This window comes from Staurois parvus, unplaced genomic scaffold (genome assembly GCF_062004578.1).
Source record: "Staurois parvus isolate SC_StPar_1 unplaced genomic scaffold, SC_StPar_1.0 ptg000229l, whole genome shotgun sequence".
Lineage (NCBI taxonomy): Eukaryota > Metazoa > Chordata > Amphibia > Anura > Ranidae > Staurois > Staurois parvus.
Window position 1 is genome coordinate 6,314,222 of NW_028318025.1, and position 22,814 is coordinate 6,337,035.

The following is a 22,814-nucleotide window of genomic DNA, read 5'->3' on the forward strand; positions in this document are numbered from 1 at the left end:
TATAAGGCAAAATATTTGTATTGCCATTTTTGGGGCTTGTAATTTTAAACTATGGTTGTATGTCTATTTTTAGTATATATATACAAACTTTTTATGTATGATAAAGGATTTCCAAAGCACCATGGAACAACTACTCTAGGCCAGTATACAAATCAGTATATCAGTATACTTGCTTTTGGCACTGTCTCAATATATTGAAGCCAGAGGGGCAGCATGACAGCCAGGCAAACCACATTAAAAAAGGTATATTTTTAAAAATATATTTTTTAACCACTTGAGCTCCAGAGGATTTACCCCCCTTAATGACCAGGCCTCTTTTTGCTACTCGGCGCTGCACTAATTCAACTGATAATTGCGCGGTCATACAATGCTGAACCCAAACAAAATTTACGTCCTTTTTTTCACACAAATAGAGCTTTCTTTCGGTGTAATTTGATCACCTGTGCGCTTTTTTTTTTTCACGCTATAAACAAAAAAAAGCCAAAAATTTTGAAGAAAAACAATATTTTTTACTTTCAACTATAAAAAATATATAGTAAACTCAAAGTTGGTTATAAATTTAGGCCAAAATGTATTCTGCTACATGTTTTTGGTAAAAAAAATCCCAATAAGTGTATATTGATTGCTTTGTGTGGAAGTTATAGCGTCTACAAACTATGGTATAAATACTGAAATTTACGCCATGTTTCTGCTATACAGCGCTGCGCTAGTTTAACGGACAATTGTGCGGTCATGCAATATGCTACATAAATGAAATTTACATCCTTTTTTTCCCCACAAATTGAGCTTTCTTTCAGTGGTATTTGATCGCCTGTGCGGTTTTTATTTTTTGCGCTATAAAAAAAAAAGTCTGACAATTTTGAGAAAAAAAAAAACAATATTTTGGACTTTTTGCTATAAAACATGTCCAGTAAAAAAAAAATGCAAAAATCAAATTTAGTCATAAATTTCTGCCAAAATGCATTCTGCGACATGTCTTTGCTAAAAAAAAACCCAAATACGTGTAAATTAATTGGTTTACGTGAAAGTTATAGCATTTACAAATGGCAGGAAAGATACTGGGATTTTTAGTTTTTTTTTATACTAATAATGGCGGCGATCAGCGAATTATGGCGGCGATCAGGGATGTATGGCAGCGACCAGCGACTTATGGCGGGACTGCGGGACTGCGGCGGACATTCTGACATTGGGGGGTACTGACTTGGGGTCACTGACATCCCCAAAAACACTTATACAATGATCAGTGCAAAAAAAACAAACTGACACTGTACTAATGGCAATGGGGAGGAAGGGGTTAACTTTTTTTAGCAGGGAAGGGTTATAGGAGTGAGGGGAGTGTTTTACTAGGGGGCGGGGGTATGTACTGGACGGGACAAGGCTGATCGAGAAAGAGAAACTGTTCTTTCTCGATCAGCTCATCCTCGAGCTGACAGGGAAGTGACAGACAGCACAGCTACTGCAGCTGTGCTCTTTGTCACTGTTTGCCGCCGATCTCCAGGAAACAGCCGCTAAGGAGCGGCTGTGACCGGCGACTGACATCTACGGCGGTGATCCGCAGGACAGATAGGGCGGCGGCGCGCCTCGCGCACGCCCCCTATTTGTTTACAAAACACACGTTTTAAAACGTGGTTTTGCCTGCGAGTGCCGCCCTGCCTCCATATATGTACAGTGGCTGGGCGGCATGTAGTTAAATACATTCTTCAGATTTTTTTTAACATATAAAAAAGTAATTTTAACATATATTTTTACATATATTTGTAAATGTATTCCAAAAATGTAGATTTGTATTTTTAAAGGCATGCAGTATATTTGAAATGTATTTTTAAAAATATTTTTCATATATTTTGTAATAAAAACGTATTTCAACATGCAGTATACACTGTATGTATATATATATATATATATATATATATATATATACAATATATAGATTTAAATATGTTTTTGAATATGGCCAAAATTGTAGCATTACAAATATATGTCAATATATTCCGGAAGATTATTTTAAAAATATATTTCAAATATATTTTTCTTCCATATGGGAAGTAACATTTTCACACAGCAGCCGCCATATTTTCTCATGGCTGATGTACTTTAAGCGAAAAACTATTGGATAAAAAAAAAACATATTTTCTTGTAAAAAGAGAATTATGCAAAAAAACAAACAAAAATAGTACTCTGTATGAAGAGGGGTCATCTATCACGACTGGTTTACCTTTGGTTTACAATGCATCACTCTGCCTCAAGTTACTCATACTGTATGTCACTGTTTGCCATTCATTTATTAATTGTAAGTAATCCCTCACTGTCTCAGTATGCCTAATAACTCTTGCTTCTTTTTCACAGGGATGCCCTCTGTTTCCTCCCCTACCCTTATTTTGTTTGCATTATTAGTTACTGGCATATGTGGAGAAACACAAGTGCAGTTTGCAGGTCAAACTGACTTTTTTGTAAATGAAACTGCCACCACAGTGATACGCTTCATGATAGAACGGACAGGAGTGCCTGTGAACATCACTGCAGTTGTTGAGGTAAGAAAATGAGTGTCTCATTAGTTTGCTGAGTTTTTAGACATGTAATATAGTGTTTAGCACCATATCTGATCCTGGTAATATAATGTTTAGCACCATATCTGATCCTGGTAATATAATGTTTAGCACCATATCTGATCCTGGTAATATAATGTTTAGCACCATATCTGATCCTGGTAATATAATGTTTAGCACCATATCTGATCCTGATTCTTAGGGTGAACATACCTCGTACTATAAAACCAAGCATGTCTGGCTGTGGCCATCTTGAGTAATGTCAAATTTATAGTGCAATGTGATGTTTGCGCTACCTAATATATCTAAAGTGTAAATGTGCTAGAAAACTGGTGAAAAACTCCTGATCAGGTACAGCTAACATCAATGTAAATTCCCACACTTAATACAGATTAAAATTAAAAACATAAATGCGGTGCTCCCTTCACGTCTAAACTAAATCATAATAAATGCATGTAACACAAACACATGTGCTAATATATTGGAAATACAACTCCAAGTTTTATATAATACAATAAATAGTAATCAATAAGTAACAGTAAATAGTTCAATTCAATCAATCTGGGACAGTCCAAACAAATCCTCCTTGGTGCAGCACGTGCATCTTCTTGCCATATGTGATTAATTGAATCTATATTAGTCACCTTCATGCAAATGTGACCCCCATCACCTGAATGATACTGCACTTACCTCTGTAATTAGACCCAAGAACATAAGTTATTATCTTACCTTGAGGGATAAATATGAGGTAAATGGTCTCTCCTTCTTAGGAAAGTGGACAATCTTTTCCTCCCCGGACTTATAGACACTCACTCTTCCTTTCTCTTCTGTTGTGCCAATGCTCAGATAAACACAGAACAGCCTCTCATAGTGTAGTATTTAGAATAAGGCAATTTATTTAAAGTATTGCACTTACATAAAATACATCTGAGGTCAAAGCTTCTTTAAAACAAAACTATGTGTACACCACGATTCAGTACTCCGACACCCAGCTTCTCCAATTGCATTACGTCACGTCCCTCGTGACTTCATCAGGGAACAGAGGGTGAAAAGTCAGCAGGGCAGTGTATTGGAGTCCGTAGGGCAGAGGATAGGATCAGCAGTTTGTAGGGCACTGTACAGGGGGAATTAGATTGTAGGGCAGTGTACAGTGGGTTATCAAGGCAGTGTTCAGGGATTAGTAGGACAGACGACAGAGGGCAGCAGGACAGTGTGCAGTGGGCCAGCAGGGTGGAAGACAGAGGTTATCATGGTAGAGGACGGGGGTCAGCAGGGCAGAGGACAGAGGGTCAGCAGGGTACTGTACAGGGGTCAGCAAGGCAACGGACAGGGGTCAGCAGGGTAGTGGACAGGAATCAGCAGGGCAGGGTACAGGGCTCAGCAGAAAACAGAACAATGGTCAGCAGAGAAGGTTACAGGGCCACTGCTGGCATGGCACTCAGCAGAGCTCCTCGTTCCATCCCTGCACTGCACATAGCCTGAGCACCCAGCAGACGTCTTCTTCCCCACACAGTTCATAGCTGAAATTGGATTCCCTCACAGACACAGCATCAATCTGTACAGTGGGTTGCTGGCTACTACAGCTGGGCTGCCATGCCAGTCCAGGAATTTCACAGTTCAAAACTGCAACATAGCAGCTAGCTAATCACTGTGCAGACTGAAGTTATTTCTGTAAGGGAATCTGTTCTCAATGATGTGTAAGGAGGAGGAAATCTGTTGAGTGCCCTGTGTGCAGTGTGGGCAGTGCTGGGACAAGGTCATCTAGCTCCCAGGGAGAAGATGATAAACTGCTGATGATGTGTAAGCATCATGTCCAATCAGAAATCTCCCCCCCTCCCAAAAAAAAAACCCCACAGCACTAATCTGCATGCTCAAGCCCTAAGCATAAAGTCCCTCTGCAAGCCGAAAGCACAAATCCTTCTTTCCAGCTCAAATCCTTCCCTCATTTTCCCCTCCCAGCACAAATCCTCCCACCTAATCCCTCCTCCTAGCACAACCCTATCCAAATGATCCTTTCCAGCACAAGTCCTCTCCCTCTAAATCCTCCCTCCTAGCACAACCCCCCACCCCCAGTCCCCTCTTTTAGCCCAAATTCCCCCACCCCTCCTAGCACAAATCCTCTCCCCCAAATCCTCCCTGCTAGCACAAATCCCTCAAAAATATAGCACAACAAGGTACATTTTTTTTAAATTTCCATCCTTATTTATCCGCCTCCCGCCCACCATATAAGGTAATGACGGGCGCAAGGCAGTTCTCTCATTCTGGGAGGACGTCATATGACGTCTTCCCACTCTAACCATGCAGCGCGGCGATCGGTGGTGCGCTGTGTCCCTCGGACACAGCGGATCACCGATCAACGGAAAGAGTCGAAGATGTCAGCTCGGTCATGTGATCATCTGTATCCAATCACAGCTGATCACATGCAAATAAGGAAATGCTGGTTATCTGCATTTCTCTCCTTACACGTTGACAGCTCGTGAGGAGTGGAGAGCCGGTAATCGGCATTCCACAGAGAGGACATGTACACTGATCATCAGGGTACTGATGATCAGTGTGCCCTGATGATCAGTGTAGCCCCAGCAGTGCCACCTGTTAGTACCCATCAATGTCAGCTATCAGTGCTCATTAATGCCACCTGCCAGTGCCCATCAGTGCCTCATCAATGCCACATATCAGTGCCTACCAGTGCACATCAATGCCACATATCAGTGCCCATCTGAGCTGCCTTTCAGTGTCACCTATCAGTGCCAGTCAATGCCACCTATTAATGCCAGTCAGTGCCACCTATCAGTGCCACCTATCAGTGCCAGTCAGTGCCACCTATCAGTAAGCATCAGTGCCACCTATCAGTGCCGCCTAACAGTGCCAGTCAGTGCCACCTATCAGTGCCAGTCAGTGCCGCCTATCAGTGCCAGTCAGTGCCACCTATCAGTGCCACCTATCAGTGCCGCCTATTAGTGCCATATACTGTATGAGTGCTGCCTTTCAGTGCCCATCAGTGCCACCTACCAGTGCCTCCTCATCAGTGCCCATCAGTGCCACCTATCAGTGCCCATTAGTGCAGCCTATCAGTGCCCATCACTGCAGCCTCATTAGTGCACATCAGTGAAGGAGAAAATCACTTATTTACAAAAGTTTACAACATTTCAACATTTCAGTTGTTTTTGGTTTGTTTAGCAAAAAATAAAAAACCCAGAGGTGATTAAATACCACCAAAATAAAGCTCTATCTATCACAAAAAATTGATAAAAATGTAATATTGGTACAGTGTTGCATTACCGCGCAATTGTCATTCAAAGTGCGACAGCACTGAACGCTGAAAACTGGCCTGGGTAGGAAGGGGGTATAAGTGCCCTGTAGGCTAGTGGTTAAACAATGTGCATGAATAACACTACTTTATTCGGGTGTATTGTGTGTATATGTGTGTTAAATCAATCTGTTTACCATATCCATATCACATTTGACTTCTCATATATAAAAAAACTAAAAACATTCCAAAATAACTTTATATTTATATATACACAGTATATTTTGGAATACAAATATAAAGTTGTTTTGGAATGTTGTTGTTTTTTTTATTTATGAAAAGTCAAGTGTGATACGGACATGGTAAATATGTTGACTCAACACAGATATACACATAAGATAATTCAAGTAGTGATGTTCAGGCACTTTCCTAGATACAGGAGGACAAAATAGAAAAAAAAAAAAAAACACTGTTGCACTGCACTTTTGGAAGTTTATATATTGTAGGGTGAGTAAAGCTGTGCTTTCCCCCCTCCTGTCAAAACGGTGCTCTTCCATACAGAAGATGACACAGGATTGATCTTACATCAGACTGTACACAGTTTGCTTGCCGCCCCCTGCCCACATTTCCTGGTGCCAGGAGATAAGCGGTCCTTGATAGGGAGCAGGTAATTAAAGCACGCATGGTCTGAACTAAGAGCAAGCCTGTGTCATCTGCTGTATAAAGGGCTACTCCATTGACAGAATGGAAGAGAGCACAACACAGCCCGCATCTCCTGTCTGAACTTATCTGCACCAGTCCGCCCCCCTTGTCCCAGCCCTGAGTGCAGGGATGGGGAGAGGAGCTCAGAGGGTCAGGCAAAATGCACAAGGGGAAGCTGGCCTGAGGGATGCACAAATGAAATCTGGAAGGCATAGCCCACATCAGCGCCCCCCTAGATCCCGCCTTGTTGGGAACTGGGAAATCTGGTTCCCGATCATCTGATTACTGTGGTAGGCTATCACATTGATCAGTCACTATATAGCCCACCCATTTTTTTGTTTCTTCTCTTGAATGGAGCAAAAGATACATTGGATCTTTTTCTCCCTGCTATAGAAGAGGCAAAAAGTAAACAAAGATGTATGTGTTGAAAAAAAAAAAATAATAATAAAGAAAGAAAAAGTAGCTAGATCAGAGTCATAGGAATCAAAGGCTGGGGTCCAAAGTCAGGGTCGGTGTATTTTTAGGTGGGGTTAAAAACAGAAATTAGTATTAGTGTCAGTGTGTGTTAGGTAGGAAATAAAAGCAAAATACACGTTCACTAATGCACTATTTTTTCTGGGCCCTACTACAGGTACAAACAGCAAATAACACACATATGTGGTATCGCTGTGATCGTTAGAAACAGGAGAATTTATTTTGGGCTGCTCTTTGGTGCTGGATTATGGTATTAGCAAGAAATATACAGCTTAATTTTATAAAACAAAATGTACTACTTTTGTGCCAGTTTTCCTTTGATAATAAAAAAGATATCCAACACCATGAAAAAAACAAGATATAACTCACCCGGATACACTATGCAGTTGCAGTGATATACACCGTGTTTATATGTACAGTACATGTACTGTATATATTCACCTATTGATCAATTGGATTCTATTTATTTTGTCGTATGAATGTATGCAAGTTAGATGTACTGTATGTTTATAGATTTGTTGTGATGTATTATATTTATTGTATATGTATGGGAACGCTGCACTAAAAAATATTTACTATCATAACATTTACTATCATTTACTTTTCATAACTGAACTAACCCTATAAAAGATCCACCACCTAAAATCCAGTATTTTATGCACGCCCCAAATTTGGCACAGTACAAGTAGCATGGGAAATTATTAGTCCCCAAATTACCAAATCTTAAAACCATTCACATCTTGATAATATTGATTGTGTTGTTCTAGTTGGTGGAAAGTGACACAGGAGATTTTATAGCTACTGCTACTGCTGCTTTCATACCCGACTGGGAGACCAACCGTACTGTCTACATCTCTGTGTGTGATGATGATTTCCCAGAGGCTGATGAGACATTTCATTTCATCCTAAAACTAAAGGTGAGATATAATACAACTTTCATATATCTTGATTATGTATCTCTCTGATTTGAATCTTTTGTTTCTACCTTGATTCAAGGAGTCTTAATGACAGAGCAAATAGTGGCTGATATGTTCTATAGAATGTGTGCCTCTGTTTAATAAATATTGCTACACACACACAGAGGAACATTATATTGCATGTTGTCACACAGGCAGTACACTTTACTTGCAAAAGAGTCTAGGTGATTAACACTCTTTGGGACCTGTGGTAGATTCCAACCAATATTTGCATGGAGTTCTTAGAACATAGATCCCAACTATCCATGAGTTGGAGGGACTGTCCTTCTTTTGGATGAACATCCCTCTGTCCTTCTTTCCTTCTCATGCGTCCCTCAGTTTGATCTGATGTCTAATACTGTATAAAAAATAAAAATAAACAAGTGATGTTGCGCTGCTATAAAGTAACTACAAATTCTTGCTTTTATTGTGGGAACACAATTTTATTACTTTATCCTCTCATTATTTAGGCAGTGCTGTTTATTTTTTTTACTGTATAAAAATGCACTGTTTATCTATCAAACCTTGTTTTACAATGCTATGGCTACATTCACACCTGCGATTAGGGCCGAAATCAGAATCCAGAAATTCCTGCTGTAGCTCTCAGCGGCTATGTGTGGTCGCTGGCCCTATTCACTATAGTCACAGGTCAGCCACGGCTGCAGCTACTCAAAGGTGTCCACACAGCCACCATTTACCTACAGTGATCGCTGCTGGATGCACTTTGTGTGTGTCCAGCAGTGATCACTGCCAGTAATTGCTGGTTGTGCAAAGAGGCGCAAATAGCTGTGGCCGCTGGCAACCTGTCATTATAGTGAATGGGCTGGCAGCCACACCTAGCCACTAAGAGCCACAGCAGGAATCTCTGATTCCTCCTACCCCAGTTCACACTGGCCCTACTCACCAGTGTGAATGTGGCCTAAACCTTTCATCTGATTTCAAAATTATTGCATTTCTTGTCCAGGACCCGGATCACCTGCTGCTGGCACGGTGGTTCCAAGGGCAGAAAGTTGTAGTGCCGGTGTCCACCAGTGGGTGTTTCCCAGCAGCTAGCAGATCCTAATAATCAGTCTACACCTGATTCTGGCTGCTGGGAGTGTATTTATTTACTAGTACCTTTTGCTTCAGTGTTTTGCCCTGCTAGCCAGATACTGCTTGCAAATTGTTCCGTAGCCTGATTCCTGCCCTAGCCCAATCTTGCTTTGTACCTATACCCTGTAACTACACCCACTTGTTCCTGATCCCAGTCTTGGTTCCCCCTTCCTGACTTTTCATTATACCTCCAGTTTAACCGTTTATCTGTGTTCCTCATATTGTATTATAGTTAGGTTTTTATCTAGGTATTTTGTCACTCAGTTTCTGGTTCATGTATATCTTCATGTGTGCTGTGTTTGCTGGTGTTTGGATGGATTTTGTTTCACTGTAAATAAACGTACTTAAATCACATATAGTATGGTATTAGTTCCCTTAGTTCAGCTACGCAGATCTGACCATCCCTGCTGCTGGATGCATGTATCCCTGACATCTTGATTTCAAATGCCAATATACGGGAATAGTAGCAGTAAAAAAATACATGTGGGTTTAATGGATTTTTTTGTGTGAATTAATTTTCCATGTAATGGGGGTGTGTCCTTTGCTTACATGCTAATAGGTGTCCCTCTTTTCCATCCCAGAAAGTTGGGAGCAGGGGCGGACTGACAACTCATGTGGCCCCTGGGCAATAGGGGATCATGGGGCCCCTGTGTCCTTGCCCAAACTCAAAAAAGCCTATGAAAAAGGTACCAGGGGCATTTCATGGGGCCCCCTACTGACCCCGGGCCCTCTGGCAGTGCCCGAGTTTCCAAATGGTCAGTCCGCCCCTGGTTGGGAGGTATGTGTAGGGCAATGGCTGCAGGTAGGTGGTGCAAAAAATGGTTATAGTTAGACATGTGCAGAATGGAAAAATTTGTTTTGTTTTGGATAAATTCATTAGGTTACTAATTTCATTTTGTAGATTTTTTGCGGAATTCATTTAGTTTCATTTTGTTTATTCAATTTCTAACGAATTCCAAACTGAATTTGAAATGGTCAAAAATGTATCGCCTGATTTGAATTCTGTGTGAAGTATAGCTGGTTGTTAAGGAGAGGGTCGGGAAGCCAGCTGCCTCATCCTCAGCAACCGATGATTCATCAGCTTTCAGTAGTTTCCCCACTCACACCTGAATGTAAAAAAAAGAATTGCCAGTAATGAAAAATTAAGAAAAAAACTACATACCCCCCCTCCCCCAAACCATAACAGGCCACATGCCCTCAACATGGGGGGTTCCCCCAAATCCAGTCCACCCCATGTGAATGAGTATGGGGTACATAGTACCCCTACTCATTCACCAAAAAAAATGTCAAAGCTTAGAAAAAACAACACTAGTTTGTGATATGTGCTGTATTAAAAAACAAACAATAAATGTCCCCCAAAGTAGATCCAGCGTCAATCACCCACAGCAACCCCCCATGTTTAGAGAATGTGTCCTGGTATGGTTCGGGGCTTGTTCTTGCTTGTCCCTCCCTTTTCCTGACCTGTTGGGCTGCATGCTCGGATAAGGGTCAGCTGATGACTCATCGGTTGGTAAGGCCACGATGGCTAGCTTCCTGGCCCTCTCCCTAACAAGCTGCTATTTTTCTCACAGAAATCGGATTGGTTGATACATTTTTGACTGATTCGAATTGTTCTGAAAATCTGAAATTCATTAGAAAATGAATAAATGAAAGAAAAGGAATTTTAATTAAATTGCTGGCCCCAATTTTTTCATAATACAAAAGACCACTATCACTTAATCACACTGACTCTGCTGTCATTCCTCTGTCTGAAATATCAACATGTTGAGCACTTTAACAATTATACATATATATATATATATATATATATATATATATATATATACACACATTATCATAACGGATTGTTATTCCAAAATTCGGATGCATACGAATCTCTGAATAACCAAAAATTCGGACCAAAACGAATTGCACAAGTCTAGTTATAGTTTTATCATTAAATAAGCTTTTTCAATGTGGTGCATACTATATTTCTTCCTCAGTACTGCATATTGTTATTATTAATAATATGTATTTTTTTTTGCTCCATCATCTAGGGTATGGTGAACTGTGATTCACTGAAAAACTATTATATTCATAAATGTATGGTTTGATTCTAACCAAGATCTTTCCATACCACTTGATCTTCTCACTGGGTTTCTTTTTTGTGGAGTTAATCATTCTCTATCTATCTATCTATCTATCTATCTATCTATCTATCTATCTATCTATCTATCTTTCATTTTTCCTACTTAATTGTAGGAGATACCAAAGCTCAGTCTTTCAAATTGGGACTTTCTGTGTGGCCTGTGACTGACACTGATATTTTTGGCCTTTTATAAAAATTTCTTTCACTGTGGTTAGGTCAGTATGTAGTCGGATTAGCTTTTTAGTGTATTACATGTGATGTTTATGTTGGCATATAAGATTTCTATGCATGACTTTTCACTCCATGAGAACAGCGTATAAGAACAAAAGAGAACCACAGATGATACACTAAGCTCATTGCTAGAAACCTTTAATGCCATACATCCTTTGAATATTTTATTTCCTATTTCTGTGGTGTTATTAATATACTTTCAGCCTATAAATAATGCTCCCTTGACTGTCCTCCTACAGGTCTGGCCAGACAACATGACATTAGTCCATTACAGTGCTCACTTTGGACTGTCTGTGTTGTAGCTAAGCTTTTATTATGTCTTAGGAAAAAGAAAATCTTCTATACGGTATGTAACAATTGTTTTCTTTGTTTACAGAACCCGCCACCCAATACAAGTCTTGGAGTACAGAAAATAGTCTCGGTCACTATACTTTCAAATGATAATGCATTTGGAATTATATCACTAAACATGGTACAGTATATATTAGATTTTCTTACCAGCACTACACCATTTCCTTCTCATAAGCACTCTGCTGTTTCATTATACTTACTGTACACCCCCTTTAATACAGAATTGCATTCTTAGCACTGTAATAAAGGGGTTTCTGTTTCTTTTGACCCACCTCTCACTTGAGGACAAGCAGCCCTCTGCTTCCTTTTTGCATCTAAGCCACATATTATACTCAGATGTTACTAGTTCAGGTGATTTTTTTTATCCTGATATGTGTTCTGTGCTATTGGCTGTCTGGCTTCCTATTGCTGGCAGTTCTTTATTTTATTAATGGCAGACTGTATGTTTCCTAGCTGTGAGAACTATGGCTGAAGTCTCATCCAATATACTGTATTTATGAAAGGCCTGATGAATCTGGCAACAGATAAAGCTGAGGGTTATTGTGTCTGATTTTTTTTCAAGACAGCATTAGTCTTTTACTGATCAATTATAGGTAGGAGTTGCTCTTAATAAAAGACAAAAGAGCGCAAAATTTCCACTCTCCTGCTTGCATTTGGCTAGTGGAAATAACGTTAGGCGAGTGTGAAGATCTGTGAGTACAAGGGGGAAGGGGGGGTTACAACTAATGTAAGGGAGCATTGTGATGGGAACACCTGATGCAAAGGGGGGCACCTGATGTAAGGGTGGACGCCTGATGTGAAGGGAGACACCTGATGCAAAGGGGGACACATGATGTAAAGGTAGACTCTGAAGGGGACATCTGATGTGAAGGGGGACTCTGATGGAGAGACCTGATGTAAAAGGAGAACTCTGATGGGGACACCTGATGCAAAGGGGACTCTGATGGGTACACCTGATGTAACAGAATACGCTGATGGGACACCTGATGTTAAGAGTCCTCTGATTGGAACACCTGATGTAAAGTGGGACACCTGATAAAAAGGGGAACTTTGATGTAAAAACTGCATTCTTTTTTCCCTTTTCGTACAATATTTATTTTTAATTATATAAGTATATTATAAGTAATTTGAAACTAAATGTTGTTTTCTAGTGGCGTGACAAGACCCATTTACCCAATAAGATGTCTCCTTCAAAACTAGAGAGACTTCTCTCTCCTTATCTGACATAACAGTGTAGCCTGATACCAAAAATATTACACAATCTGCTAATATTCTTCTCTATTGGAGGCCAATAAGAAGTTGCTTGGGTGGATGTGCTCTGGGCTTTCTCCTGAGCAATCTTAATAGGCCATGCAGTTAATAACATACCCCTGGTTGTGTGCTCTCCTCTCCATCTGCCAATGGATGCCAGTGACTCGGCCCACACTTCACTTAGGGCATCATGAATGTGCTTATTAGGATTAGATGAGAATGTATCCATTATGGAGCAAAACACCTGTGTAAGAAGTCTCTAACGGAAGCAATCATTATCTTGCCATTTTGTCAAAGAAAGCTCTAAAACAGTGAAGTTGAATGTGTTCAGCTTTCTTGTAAATGTCATTGCTAGCGGACTAATATGCTTTACAGTGAATCAGCCAGGGAATGTTAGCTACCATCACTCTCTCTTACACAGGCATTGTATCTTGTGACGTGCTGTCTTAAAGAGGCAATCAATGTATCCTACTTACTTATATGCCTCATTTACAAGCACTAGTAGTATCCTTTTTTCAGTTATTTAAAAGAAATGTAAGAACAGCATAATGGTTTTCACATAGGCCTTATATTTGTGAATCATTTCTGTAACTGATATGAGAAGCATTAGTGGGTATACATATGAAATATTTTTCTCAAAGTATTTCTCTGATTTTATTTTAGTTTCTGAGCCAATTAGTTTCTTTGAACTGTAACATGAAAAGCCAGCTTGGACACTGGATTGCTCTCTCTATGGGAGATCCTTTAGCTTCATTGTTCTCTATCTTCCTTGTGATGTTGGAGCAGTTTCTGACTGAGTCTTTATTCTGTCTTTCTTTAGACATCCTATATGACAGTGAATGAGCCACGGGGTAGAAACCAGACACTGGCCCTCCTTCTGCTCAGAGAGAAAGGCACCTACGAAAGTGTGACTGTGACTTTTGAGGTGAGCTCTGTTCTATGTGCTGAATTTTGAAGCAAACAAAACACATATTGTGTTTTTTGTTTTTCTTTGCTTGAGTGCACCATGCTTTGTAAAACCCCTAGTCAGCAATTCATTTCTGAGTTTCTGAGTGTTCTGAGAACATTTAATGCAAAGACTGTGATTCTCTTTGTCCGGGATTACAAACTCCACCCATCTGACACTCTCCAGTTACTCGCTTGGGCAAGAAAAATTAGCACCTGAAGAAAAACAGTCCATGCGGCATTTTCCCTATACTGTATATATTCTTTCAGGCTACAGAGATACACATTTTTTTTTCAAAAAGTTCCGTTTTTTGGAGCTTTGATAACAACAACAATAATGATCATAATAGTAATAACAAAAGCACTAAATCAAGAAAAGATACATTTATTTATAAAGGAAGAAAAATCAATAACAATTGTATAATCAAACAAATTGAATGTTACAAAACAATTACAATAAATTAAAAAGATGTCAGGTTATGAAGAAGGTCCTTCTCTAAGATCTGTTTATTAATTGGGCTGAAAAGGATTTTTTTCCCCTGCAGGAGCAAATTAGATCATGCTGTGCTGGTTTTTTTTGCCTTCCTCTGGATCAACTGTGGGTGTAGGATTATAACTTTTTTTTTTTCAATGGTTGAACTGGATGGACTTTTGTCTTTTTTTTCAGCCAGACTAACTATGTAACTATGAAAAGACAGAGATGTGATTGCTAGCCCCAGTTTTTTCATAATACAAATTACCACAATCACCTAATCACATCTTCACCCCTTGCTCTGATGTCATTATTCTCTCTGAAATATCAACATGTTGTGCACTCCAACAGTTATACACTCTATACATTATTATGCATGGTAATATTATTATGCATGGTCCACTAGATGGAACATTGCACAATCCAGTTGATATCTTCAACATGAGGTATTATCTGTGTTTTTGGGTATTTGGCCACTAGATAGAGCTATATATATATATATATATATATATATATATATATATATATATATATATATATATATATATATATCATAGGTATTTCCAATGATACTTACCTCCATCTAAGCACCAAATGCAGTATTTTCTGTTTTAAATTACTTATCTGCATTCGAACAGCACAGCATATAGCCTATTCACATTTTACAAATCTTTTTTGACTCAGTCAAGCAGAACAAATGTACATGCACTTAAACAGGGTCAATAGCCATGCAAATTATTTTGAAATCAACCTCTAGTAAGTTAGTAACCTGTAAAATACAGTGTGAAGGTTCTGATAAAAAAAAACAAGCTGAATGGTACATAGTGACTAAACAGAACATGTTAAACAGGCTTATAAAGACATTTATCCTAGTGCTATTTAGTACATTTTATAATGTGTCTGTGATCTTGCAGATAGATGGAGGGCCAAATCCAGCTGAAGAAGACATATATCCAGCTACGGGAAACATTACTTTTTCTGCTGGCAAGTCTATCTTGGTTTACAATTTGACAGTATTAGATGATCAGGTGAGTGAAAAATCCTTAAAATCGCATACATATTAGGGCACCCATAAATATATGTTCAGCTCATATTAAAATTATGACTACCTTTTGTTTTCTTAAGATTCCTGAAAATGACGAAAACTTTACCCTGAAACTTACAAAAGTCTATGGAGGTGCAGAGATCAATGCCACAATGGACACGCTTCAGCTGACTATAAAGAAAAATGATAGTCCAATTCGCTTTGTTCAGAGCTCATACATGGTGCCAGAGACAAATGATGTGATTACCATTCCAGTCCTCCGAGGAAAGACTACATCCGGCATAGTTGTTGGTTCTGATGACTCTGAAGTGTTGGTCACTTATAGGATTGTAACAGGAAACACAACATCTAGTGCTCAACTTCAGAGTGATTTCCTAGATTGTCAACAAAACAATACTATTGTCTTTCCTCCAAAAGTCCAAGAAATAGCTCTGAAATTCCAAATCATCGATGATCAAAGTCCAGAAATAGCAGAGTCTTTTCATATTGTGTTAATGGAAGATACCTTACAAGGCGATGCTGTGTTACAACATCCAAGTATTGTCTATGTTATCATTGAACCTAATGATAAACCCTACGGAGTTTTATCCATTAATAGTGCCATATATAATGAGATGCTAGTTATTGATGAAGATCGAGTATCACGGTAAGGCTTGGTAAGGGTTCAGAATAAATGAGAGATACAGTAAACTAATCTTCAACCTCCAGGGAACTCTGTTTACTGTGTTCCTTTAACAGATGCACTCATAGATCACTTTTTTCAAGGGTGCCTCCTCTTTTTGAGAATATGTATGGTAAGGTGAGATGACTGAAGTAGATTGTAAGTTCATACAGTGGGTTTCTCTGTCTTGCATGTCTCATGGGGAATTATTTATGAGCATGTATTTAAATATCTGTAGCACACACTCTCACTCGCTCTTCCTCGTTCAAGGAACATTTTTAATCCTGCTCCTTGGAAATTTCTTGTCACTGGTTGAAAACGAACAATGTTTTTACCACATCAACAATTAGAAAATTGAACAAATGCTCTTTAAATGAAAAATTTTGAACACAAATCTACTAGTATATGGCCAGTTGTAGACTCACACAAATATCCACCCAAAAGTCACTGGGGAATAAAGATTCCTGAATATTCCATGAATTTAAACCAGCATGTTGCACCTACAGAACCTTATCTTCTCTGCTGGCCCAGGCCACTTTTTCTATTGGAATCCTTCTGTAAAATATATAATTATGGTTTACAGGTGAAATAAAATAAACTTTAATTTAAATATAAAACAATATCATGAACCCATTGGCGTATTTCCAGCGACCCCCCTTTTTCCCCTCAAAGGTGATTAAGTTGGTTAGATATAATGCCTAGTTTAGTTTGCCTGTCAAAAACAATAATAAGGGAAGTTGTCATTATACTAATGATTGCTCTATGGCACTTGGTTAAGTAGATGCTAGACCTTGGTGAGTGTGTATGCCCTTATTATTCCCTTAAGTAAGAGCTAGCCATATTCTGTAGAGTGCCAAAAACTAAAGACATTAGTTAGAAATTGACAACGTTAATCAATATGTTGAGTAAAGTAGCCTATAGCAGCCAATCAGAATTCATTTGGCCATAGTCTGTTTTTAGCAAGTGAATTCTGATGGAGTTAGGCGGATTTATACAGTCATGGTCAAAAATATTGGCATACGTGCATTTCTGTCAGATAATGTACCATTTTGCCCAATAAATTATTGCAATTACAAATGTTTAGGGATTCCTATGTTTCTTTTGTTTGTATTGGTATGCCACAAAAAAGTGGAGAAACAAAAGGCCAAATCTGACACATTCCATGCAAAACTCCAAAAATGGACCGGAAAAAATTATTGGCACCTTCAATTTAATATTTGGTACCACACCCCTTGGAAAAAATAACTGAAATCAATTGCTTCCTGTAACCATCAATCAGTTTCTTACACCTCTCTATTGGAATTTTGGACCACTCTTCTTTCACCAACTGCTCCAGGTCACGCAGATTGGAAGGGGTTTTTCTCCCAACTGCAGTTTTGAGATCTCTCCACAGGTGTTCTATGGGATTCAGATCTGGATTGCTGGCCAGTTCAGTATTCTCCAGCGTTTTGTCTAACACCATTTCTGGGTGATTTTTGATATGTGCTTTGGGTCATTGTCCTGCTGTAAGATCCATGACCTCTGACGGAGATCCAACTTTCTGACACTGGGCTCTACATTGCACCCTAGAAGTCTTTGGTAGTCTTCAGATTTCCTAATGCCATGCACTTGGTCAAGATCTCCAGTGCCTGAAGCAGCAAAGCAACCCAAAAACATCAGCAAACCTCCACCATGTTTGACTGTAGGGATTGTATTCTTTTCTTTAAAGGCCTCATTTCTTTTTCTGAAGACAGTAGAATGATGGGCTTTACCAAAAAGCTATAATTTTGTTTTGTCTGTCCACAGCACATTCTCCCAAAAGAATTTTGGCTTTCTCAGCTAAGTTTTGGCAAACTTCGATCTAGCTTTTTTATGTTTCTGTGTCAGCAATGGAGTCCTCCTGGGTCTCCTACCATAGTGTCCCTTTTCATTCAGATGATGTCATATAGTGCAAGCTGACACAGTTGTACCCTGTGCCTGAAGGTCAGCTTGAATTTGTTTGCAAGTTGATCGAGGTTCTTTATCCACCATTCGAACAATCCTTTGTTGCAATTTTTGATCAATTTTTCTCTTTTATCCAGGTCCAGGGAGATTAGCTATTGTACACACTAAACTTTTTGACAATGTTATGCACAGTTGAAACAGTAACATTAAGATCTCTGGAGATGGACTTGTCACCTTTAGATTGTCTATGCTTTTCCACAACTTTTGTTTTCAAATCCTCAGACAATTCTTTGCTGCTCTTTCTCTTTCTCAATTTTTCACCATTTTAACTAGTTTCCAGTGTGATTTCTATATTGTCAGCATCTGTTAATTGCTACAGGTGAGTTTAATTACAAATTACAGGAGCAGCACAAACTTGGAATGCAATTATTTCTAACAATTTTGAAAAGGTGCCAATAATTTTGTCCAGTCCATTTTTTAGGGTTTTTCTTGGAATGTGTCAGATTAGGCTTTTTGTTTCTCCACTTTTTTATGTCATACCAATACAAAAAAAAGAAATAAACATGAGAATGCGTAAACATTTGTAATTGCAACAATTTTCTGGGTGAAGTGGTGCATTATCTGACACAAATGCAGGGGTGCCAATGTTTTTGGTCATGACTGTATATGGGCTACTATGCTTCAGAATTAGCACTTAAGATCTTTATATTGAAAAAGGCCTTAAAGGAAAATTTCACCTTTCTACAAAAAATTTTGCATGTAAAAAAAGTACATTTATTATTTTTTGTAGTAGGCTCTTGTAAAGCATTGCACGAGCAATGGGCAAGCCGACACTTCTGACACAGCTGGCAGCAACGTGATAGTTATTTTCAAACTACAAGCCCATAGCCGCTGTTTTTTAAAAGTGACAGCTAGTACTGGGAACTTCTCCCCGTACTGCTATCACAGGAAGGGGGGATTGGGTGGCAGTTGCAGAATTGGGAACATGTTACATGTTCCACTCTAAAAACGGTTAGAACATGTGGCTTGTTCCAAAAGGTGAATAGGCTGGTAGGCTATCTTAATTCTTGTGGATTTCAGCATCGGGTGACTGGCAGAATCAACAGATACATTTTTCACTTATTGAACAGATATAACAAAATACTTTCCATTGCATATTTAACAGAGCAAAATGAAGCAAAAAAGAGAAGTTGTTAGGGTTTATATACAGGGCTGTCAAAAAGTATTTGCCCCCTTACTGATTTTTTTTTTTTTTGCATATTTGTCACACTTAAATGATTCAGATCATCAAGCAAATTTTAATATTACACAAAGGTAACCTGATAAATACAATATACAGTTTTTAAATGATGATACAATTTATTAAGGGAAGAAAGCTGTTCACACTTGCTTAGCCCAATGTGAAAAGTTAATTGTCTTCTAAACCCCCTGCTGTATAACCCAAATGTGTTTGCACTTGAAATTACAAACTGATGGGCGGACATTCTCCTTCAGGATTTTTTGATAGAGCACATAATTCATGGTTCTATCAATTATAGAAAGTTGTCCAGGTCCTATAAAGCAGCCCCAGACCATCACCCTACCACCACCATATTTGGATGTTGGTATGATGTTCTTTTTGTGAAATGCTGTGTTAGTTTTATGCCAGATGTGGGAGAATGTACACCTTCCAAAAAAGTTAAACTTTTTTCTGATCAGTTCACAGAATATTTGCCCAAAAGTCTTGGAGATAATTAAGATGTTTTTCGCAAATGTGAGATGAGCCTTTGTGTTATTTTTGGTCAGCTGTGGCTTTCGCCTTGGAATTCTCCCATGGATGCCATTTTTTTCCAGTCTCTTTCTTATTGTTGAATCATGAACACTGACCTTAACTGGGGCAAGTGAGGCCTGCAGTTCTTTAAATGTTGTTCTGGGTTTTTTTTATGACCTCCTGGATGCATTGTCATTGCGCTCTTGGAGTAATTTTGGTAGGCTGGCCACTCCTGGAAAGGTTCACTACTGTTCCAATTTTTCTCCATTTGTGGATAATGGCTTTCACCGTGGTTCACTGGAGTCCCAAAGCCTTAAAAATGGCTTTGTAACCTTTTCCAGACTGATACATGTCAATTGCTTTGATTTTCATCTGTTCTTTAATTATTTTAGAGATTATGTGTTGCTTTTACAGATCTTTTAGCATGCTTCACTTTATCAGACAGCTTCTATTTAAGTGATTTCTGGATTCAACACGTCTGGCAGTAATCAGGCTTGGGTGTGGCAAGTGAAATTTAACTTAGCTTTCCAAAAAATGTGGTTTACCATGTGGAATTACTTTTTCACATAGGTCCATGCAGGTTTGGAGAGCATTTTTCTCTTAATAAATTAAATCATTATTTAAAAACTGCATTTTGTATTTACTCCAGCTATCTTTGTATAATATTAAAATTTGTTTGATGATCTGAATCATTTAGTTGTGACAAATATGCAAACAAATCAGGAATTGGGCAAATACTTTTTTACTACACTGTACACTTTAGCTGCCTGTCCAACTTGAACGTTGCTCTGGTCAGCTCAGGGCAGCAATTTGAGACAGTATATATTATGAATGATATTAACTGTGCAGTTGAAATAGGTTTTTGTTTCTGGTTAGATATGAAGGAATAACCATTGTGAGAAATGGAGGAACACATGGCAATGTCTCCGTGAACTGGATCATTAAACGTAACAGCAACGATTCTTCTCATGTTACTACTGATATCACGCCAGACTCCGGAGTGCTTAGATTCTCCCAGGGGCAGATGATGGCAGTTATTCCCCTTACAGTAATAGCAGATGATGAGCCTGAAGAGGCTGAAGCTTTTCTTTTACAGATTTTAACAAATACCGTACAAGGTGGAGCTGAGGTTGGCACGCCCACAGAGGTTAGTTCTTTACTTTTTATTCCAATTGTCTTTATTATTTTAAGATGAAACATGTAGGTGAAATATTACACAGGTAAAGAAAGTAGGTTGAAGGAGGATGGTAAGATGTCTCAAAGCTTGAGAGGAACAATGGGCAACAAACCAAAGATCCTTGTCTGTAAAACCCTATAGTCATCCATTCAGACAGCACCAGCATTTTAGAAATTAAATGTGACCAACTACTACTATATACAAAAAACAAAAACTCTGACCAGAAACCTGTACGGTAAATAGTGGACTTTAGGGGCACAGCATGAGACAAAACATGTACTAAGAAATACACTTTATTACATAAAATTTAAAAACATGCTATATTAAAAGCTGTTGATTAACAGACACGGGATATATCCCCATGGAGATCCATTCTAAAGATATTCCCTCTAGAAGTATTCATCCTAAATAGTTGATGATGACAATAGTACAACAGCCATCTGTATAGTCAAGATACTCTTTGTCCAGTTCTCACAGTCAACGTGTTTTGCTTGTATTGTAGCTTCTTCAGGACCGCGTGAATAGAGGGAGCAGCTACTACTATCATTAAACACATAAATAAAATTACATTTATATACATATTTCATAATAGTCAATATACAAAGACTGCATTGCTCACATAAAATGGCGGTGATCCCTGGGGCTCAAAGTAACCTGTCTTGGGGGTGGACCCAGAGGACCTAGATGCAACCAACCCACAGGGAAGTAGAGACCCATACAAAGGATAATGTCCTATAGTTTTAAGTACATAACATATCTTCTAATATTTATACAACCTACTAGCACAAGAATACTATGTGGTATCACATATGCCAAAATCTCTACATTACCTAGTGTAGCAGAACCAGCGTAAGTAGGGATAAAAGAAGGGGGTCAGAGAGGACAAGCATCCACATGTTAGAAAATATCCCTAAAAAAAATAATCCCAAACAATAGACTATCATGTATACCACCCATGCAATATAACAGAACAAAGGTTCTGCCCACTTACATAAGAATTAGGTAAGCCACATGGGGAACAGTAGTCATCAGATGGGTAAAGATATCACTGTTCAACAGGTAAAAAGTTTTGGGCATAAAATTAGCTAATCTTACATAATTTTGGGGTGCTGAAAATGAAAATGACCCTAAAAAATGTTGATTGGCTCTAGTTTCCATGATATATTCACCCATCTAATGACGTAAGCCATTCAAAATCCTCGAATACAAGAGAAAAGCCAAGAGAAGCAAAACCGACACAAACTGAAGACAAAACTAGTGAGAATCCTAAGTATTAAAATGATTCAACTTAGCTTATGGCTATAATTTTTCTTGGTAATCCTATGCAATATATTATGCCATTTAGGCTTTGTTATGTAGTCAATATCACTTGCTTTATATTTGTGGAAAGACATCTATCTATATAATTATTGTGCATTATGTAGTCATTACGCCTATAGTAGAAAACTTTCCGTTTACAGAAAAACTAGAGCCAATTGACAAATTTCATTGGTATATTTGAACTCAGAATGTGAAATTCATTAAGAAATGGATCCTTTTGTTTCCAAAACTGGCAAAAAATAAAAATTTGTTGAACAGTGTATCCAGCCTCCATTCACCATATTTCAAAACGATACACTAAATGATATATTCAAAACCCCCAGAAGCTGATCTAAGCAAAGTAAACAAAAATAAACACCAATATAAAAATGTCCTCATTCAGATGTTTATATATATATATATATATATATATATATATATATATACTGCTTGTGGCGGGTGCGGCGTCAGACCCCAGTCCTTCTCACCAACTTGTGACTGAAGGACAAGCCAAGCTAAAACCATGCTGCCACTTGCGTAACAATGCCACTCTCAGCTGCACCC

General features: G+C 38.6%; 1 protein-coding gene across 1 annotated transcript in view; it reads left to right on the forward strand.

The window, feature by feature from the left end:
* The window catches only part of ADGRV1 (adhesion G protein-coupled receptor V1), a 500,140-nt gene that overhangs the window by 34,656 nt on the left and 442,670 nt on the right, over window positions 1-22,814 (forward strand). Inside the window, exons 4-10 of the mRNA XM_089679659.1 lie at window positions 2,347-2,531; window positions 7,737-7,886; window positions 11,753-11,848; window positions 13,799-13,903; window positions 15,310-15,423; window positions 15,521-16,086; window positions 20,651-20,921. Of these exons, the coding sequence (XP_089535785.1) occupies window positions 2,347-2,531; window positions 7,737-7,886; window positions 11,753-11,848; window positions 13,799-13,903; window positions 15,310-15,423; window positions 15,521-16,086; window positions 20,651-20,921 (1,487 nt within the window). The remainder of the gene's footprint in view (window positions 1-2,346; window positions 2,532-7,736; window positions 7,887-11,752; window positions 11,849-13,798; window positions 13,904-15,309; window positions 15,424-15,520; window positions 16,087-20,650; window positions 20,922-22,814) is intronic.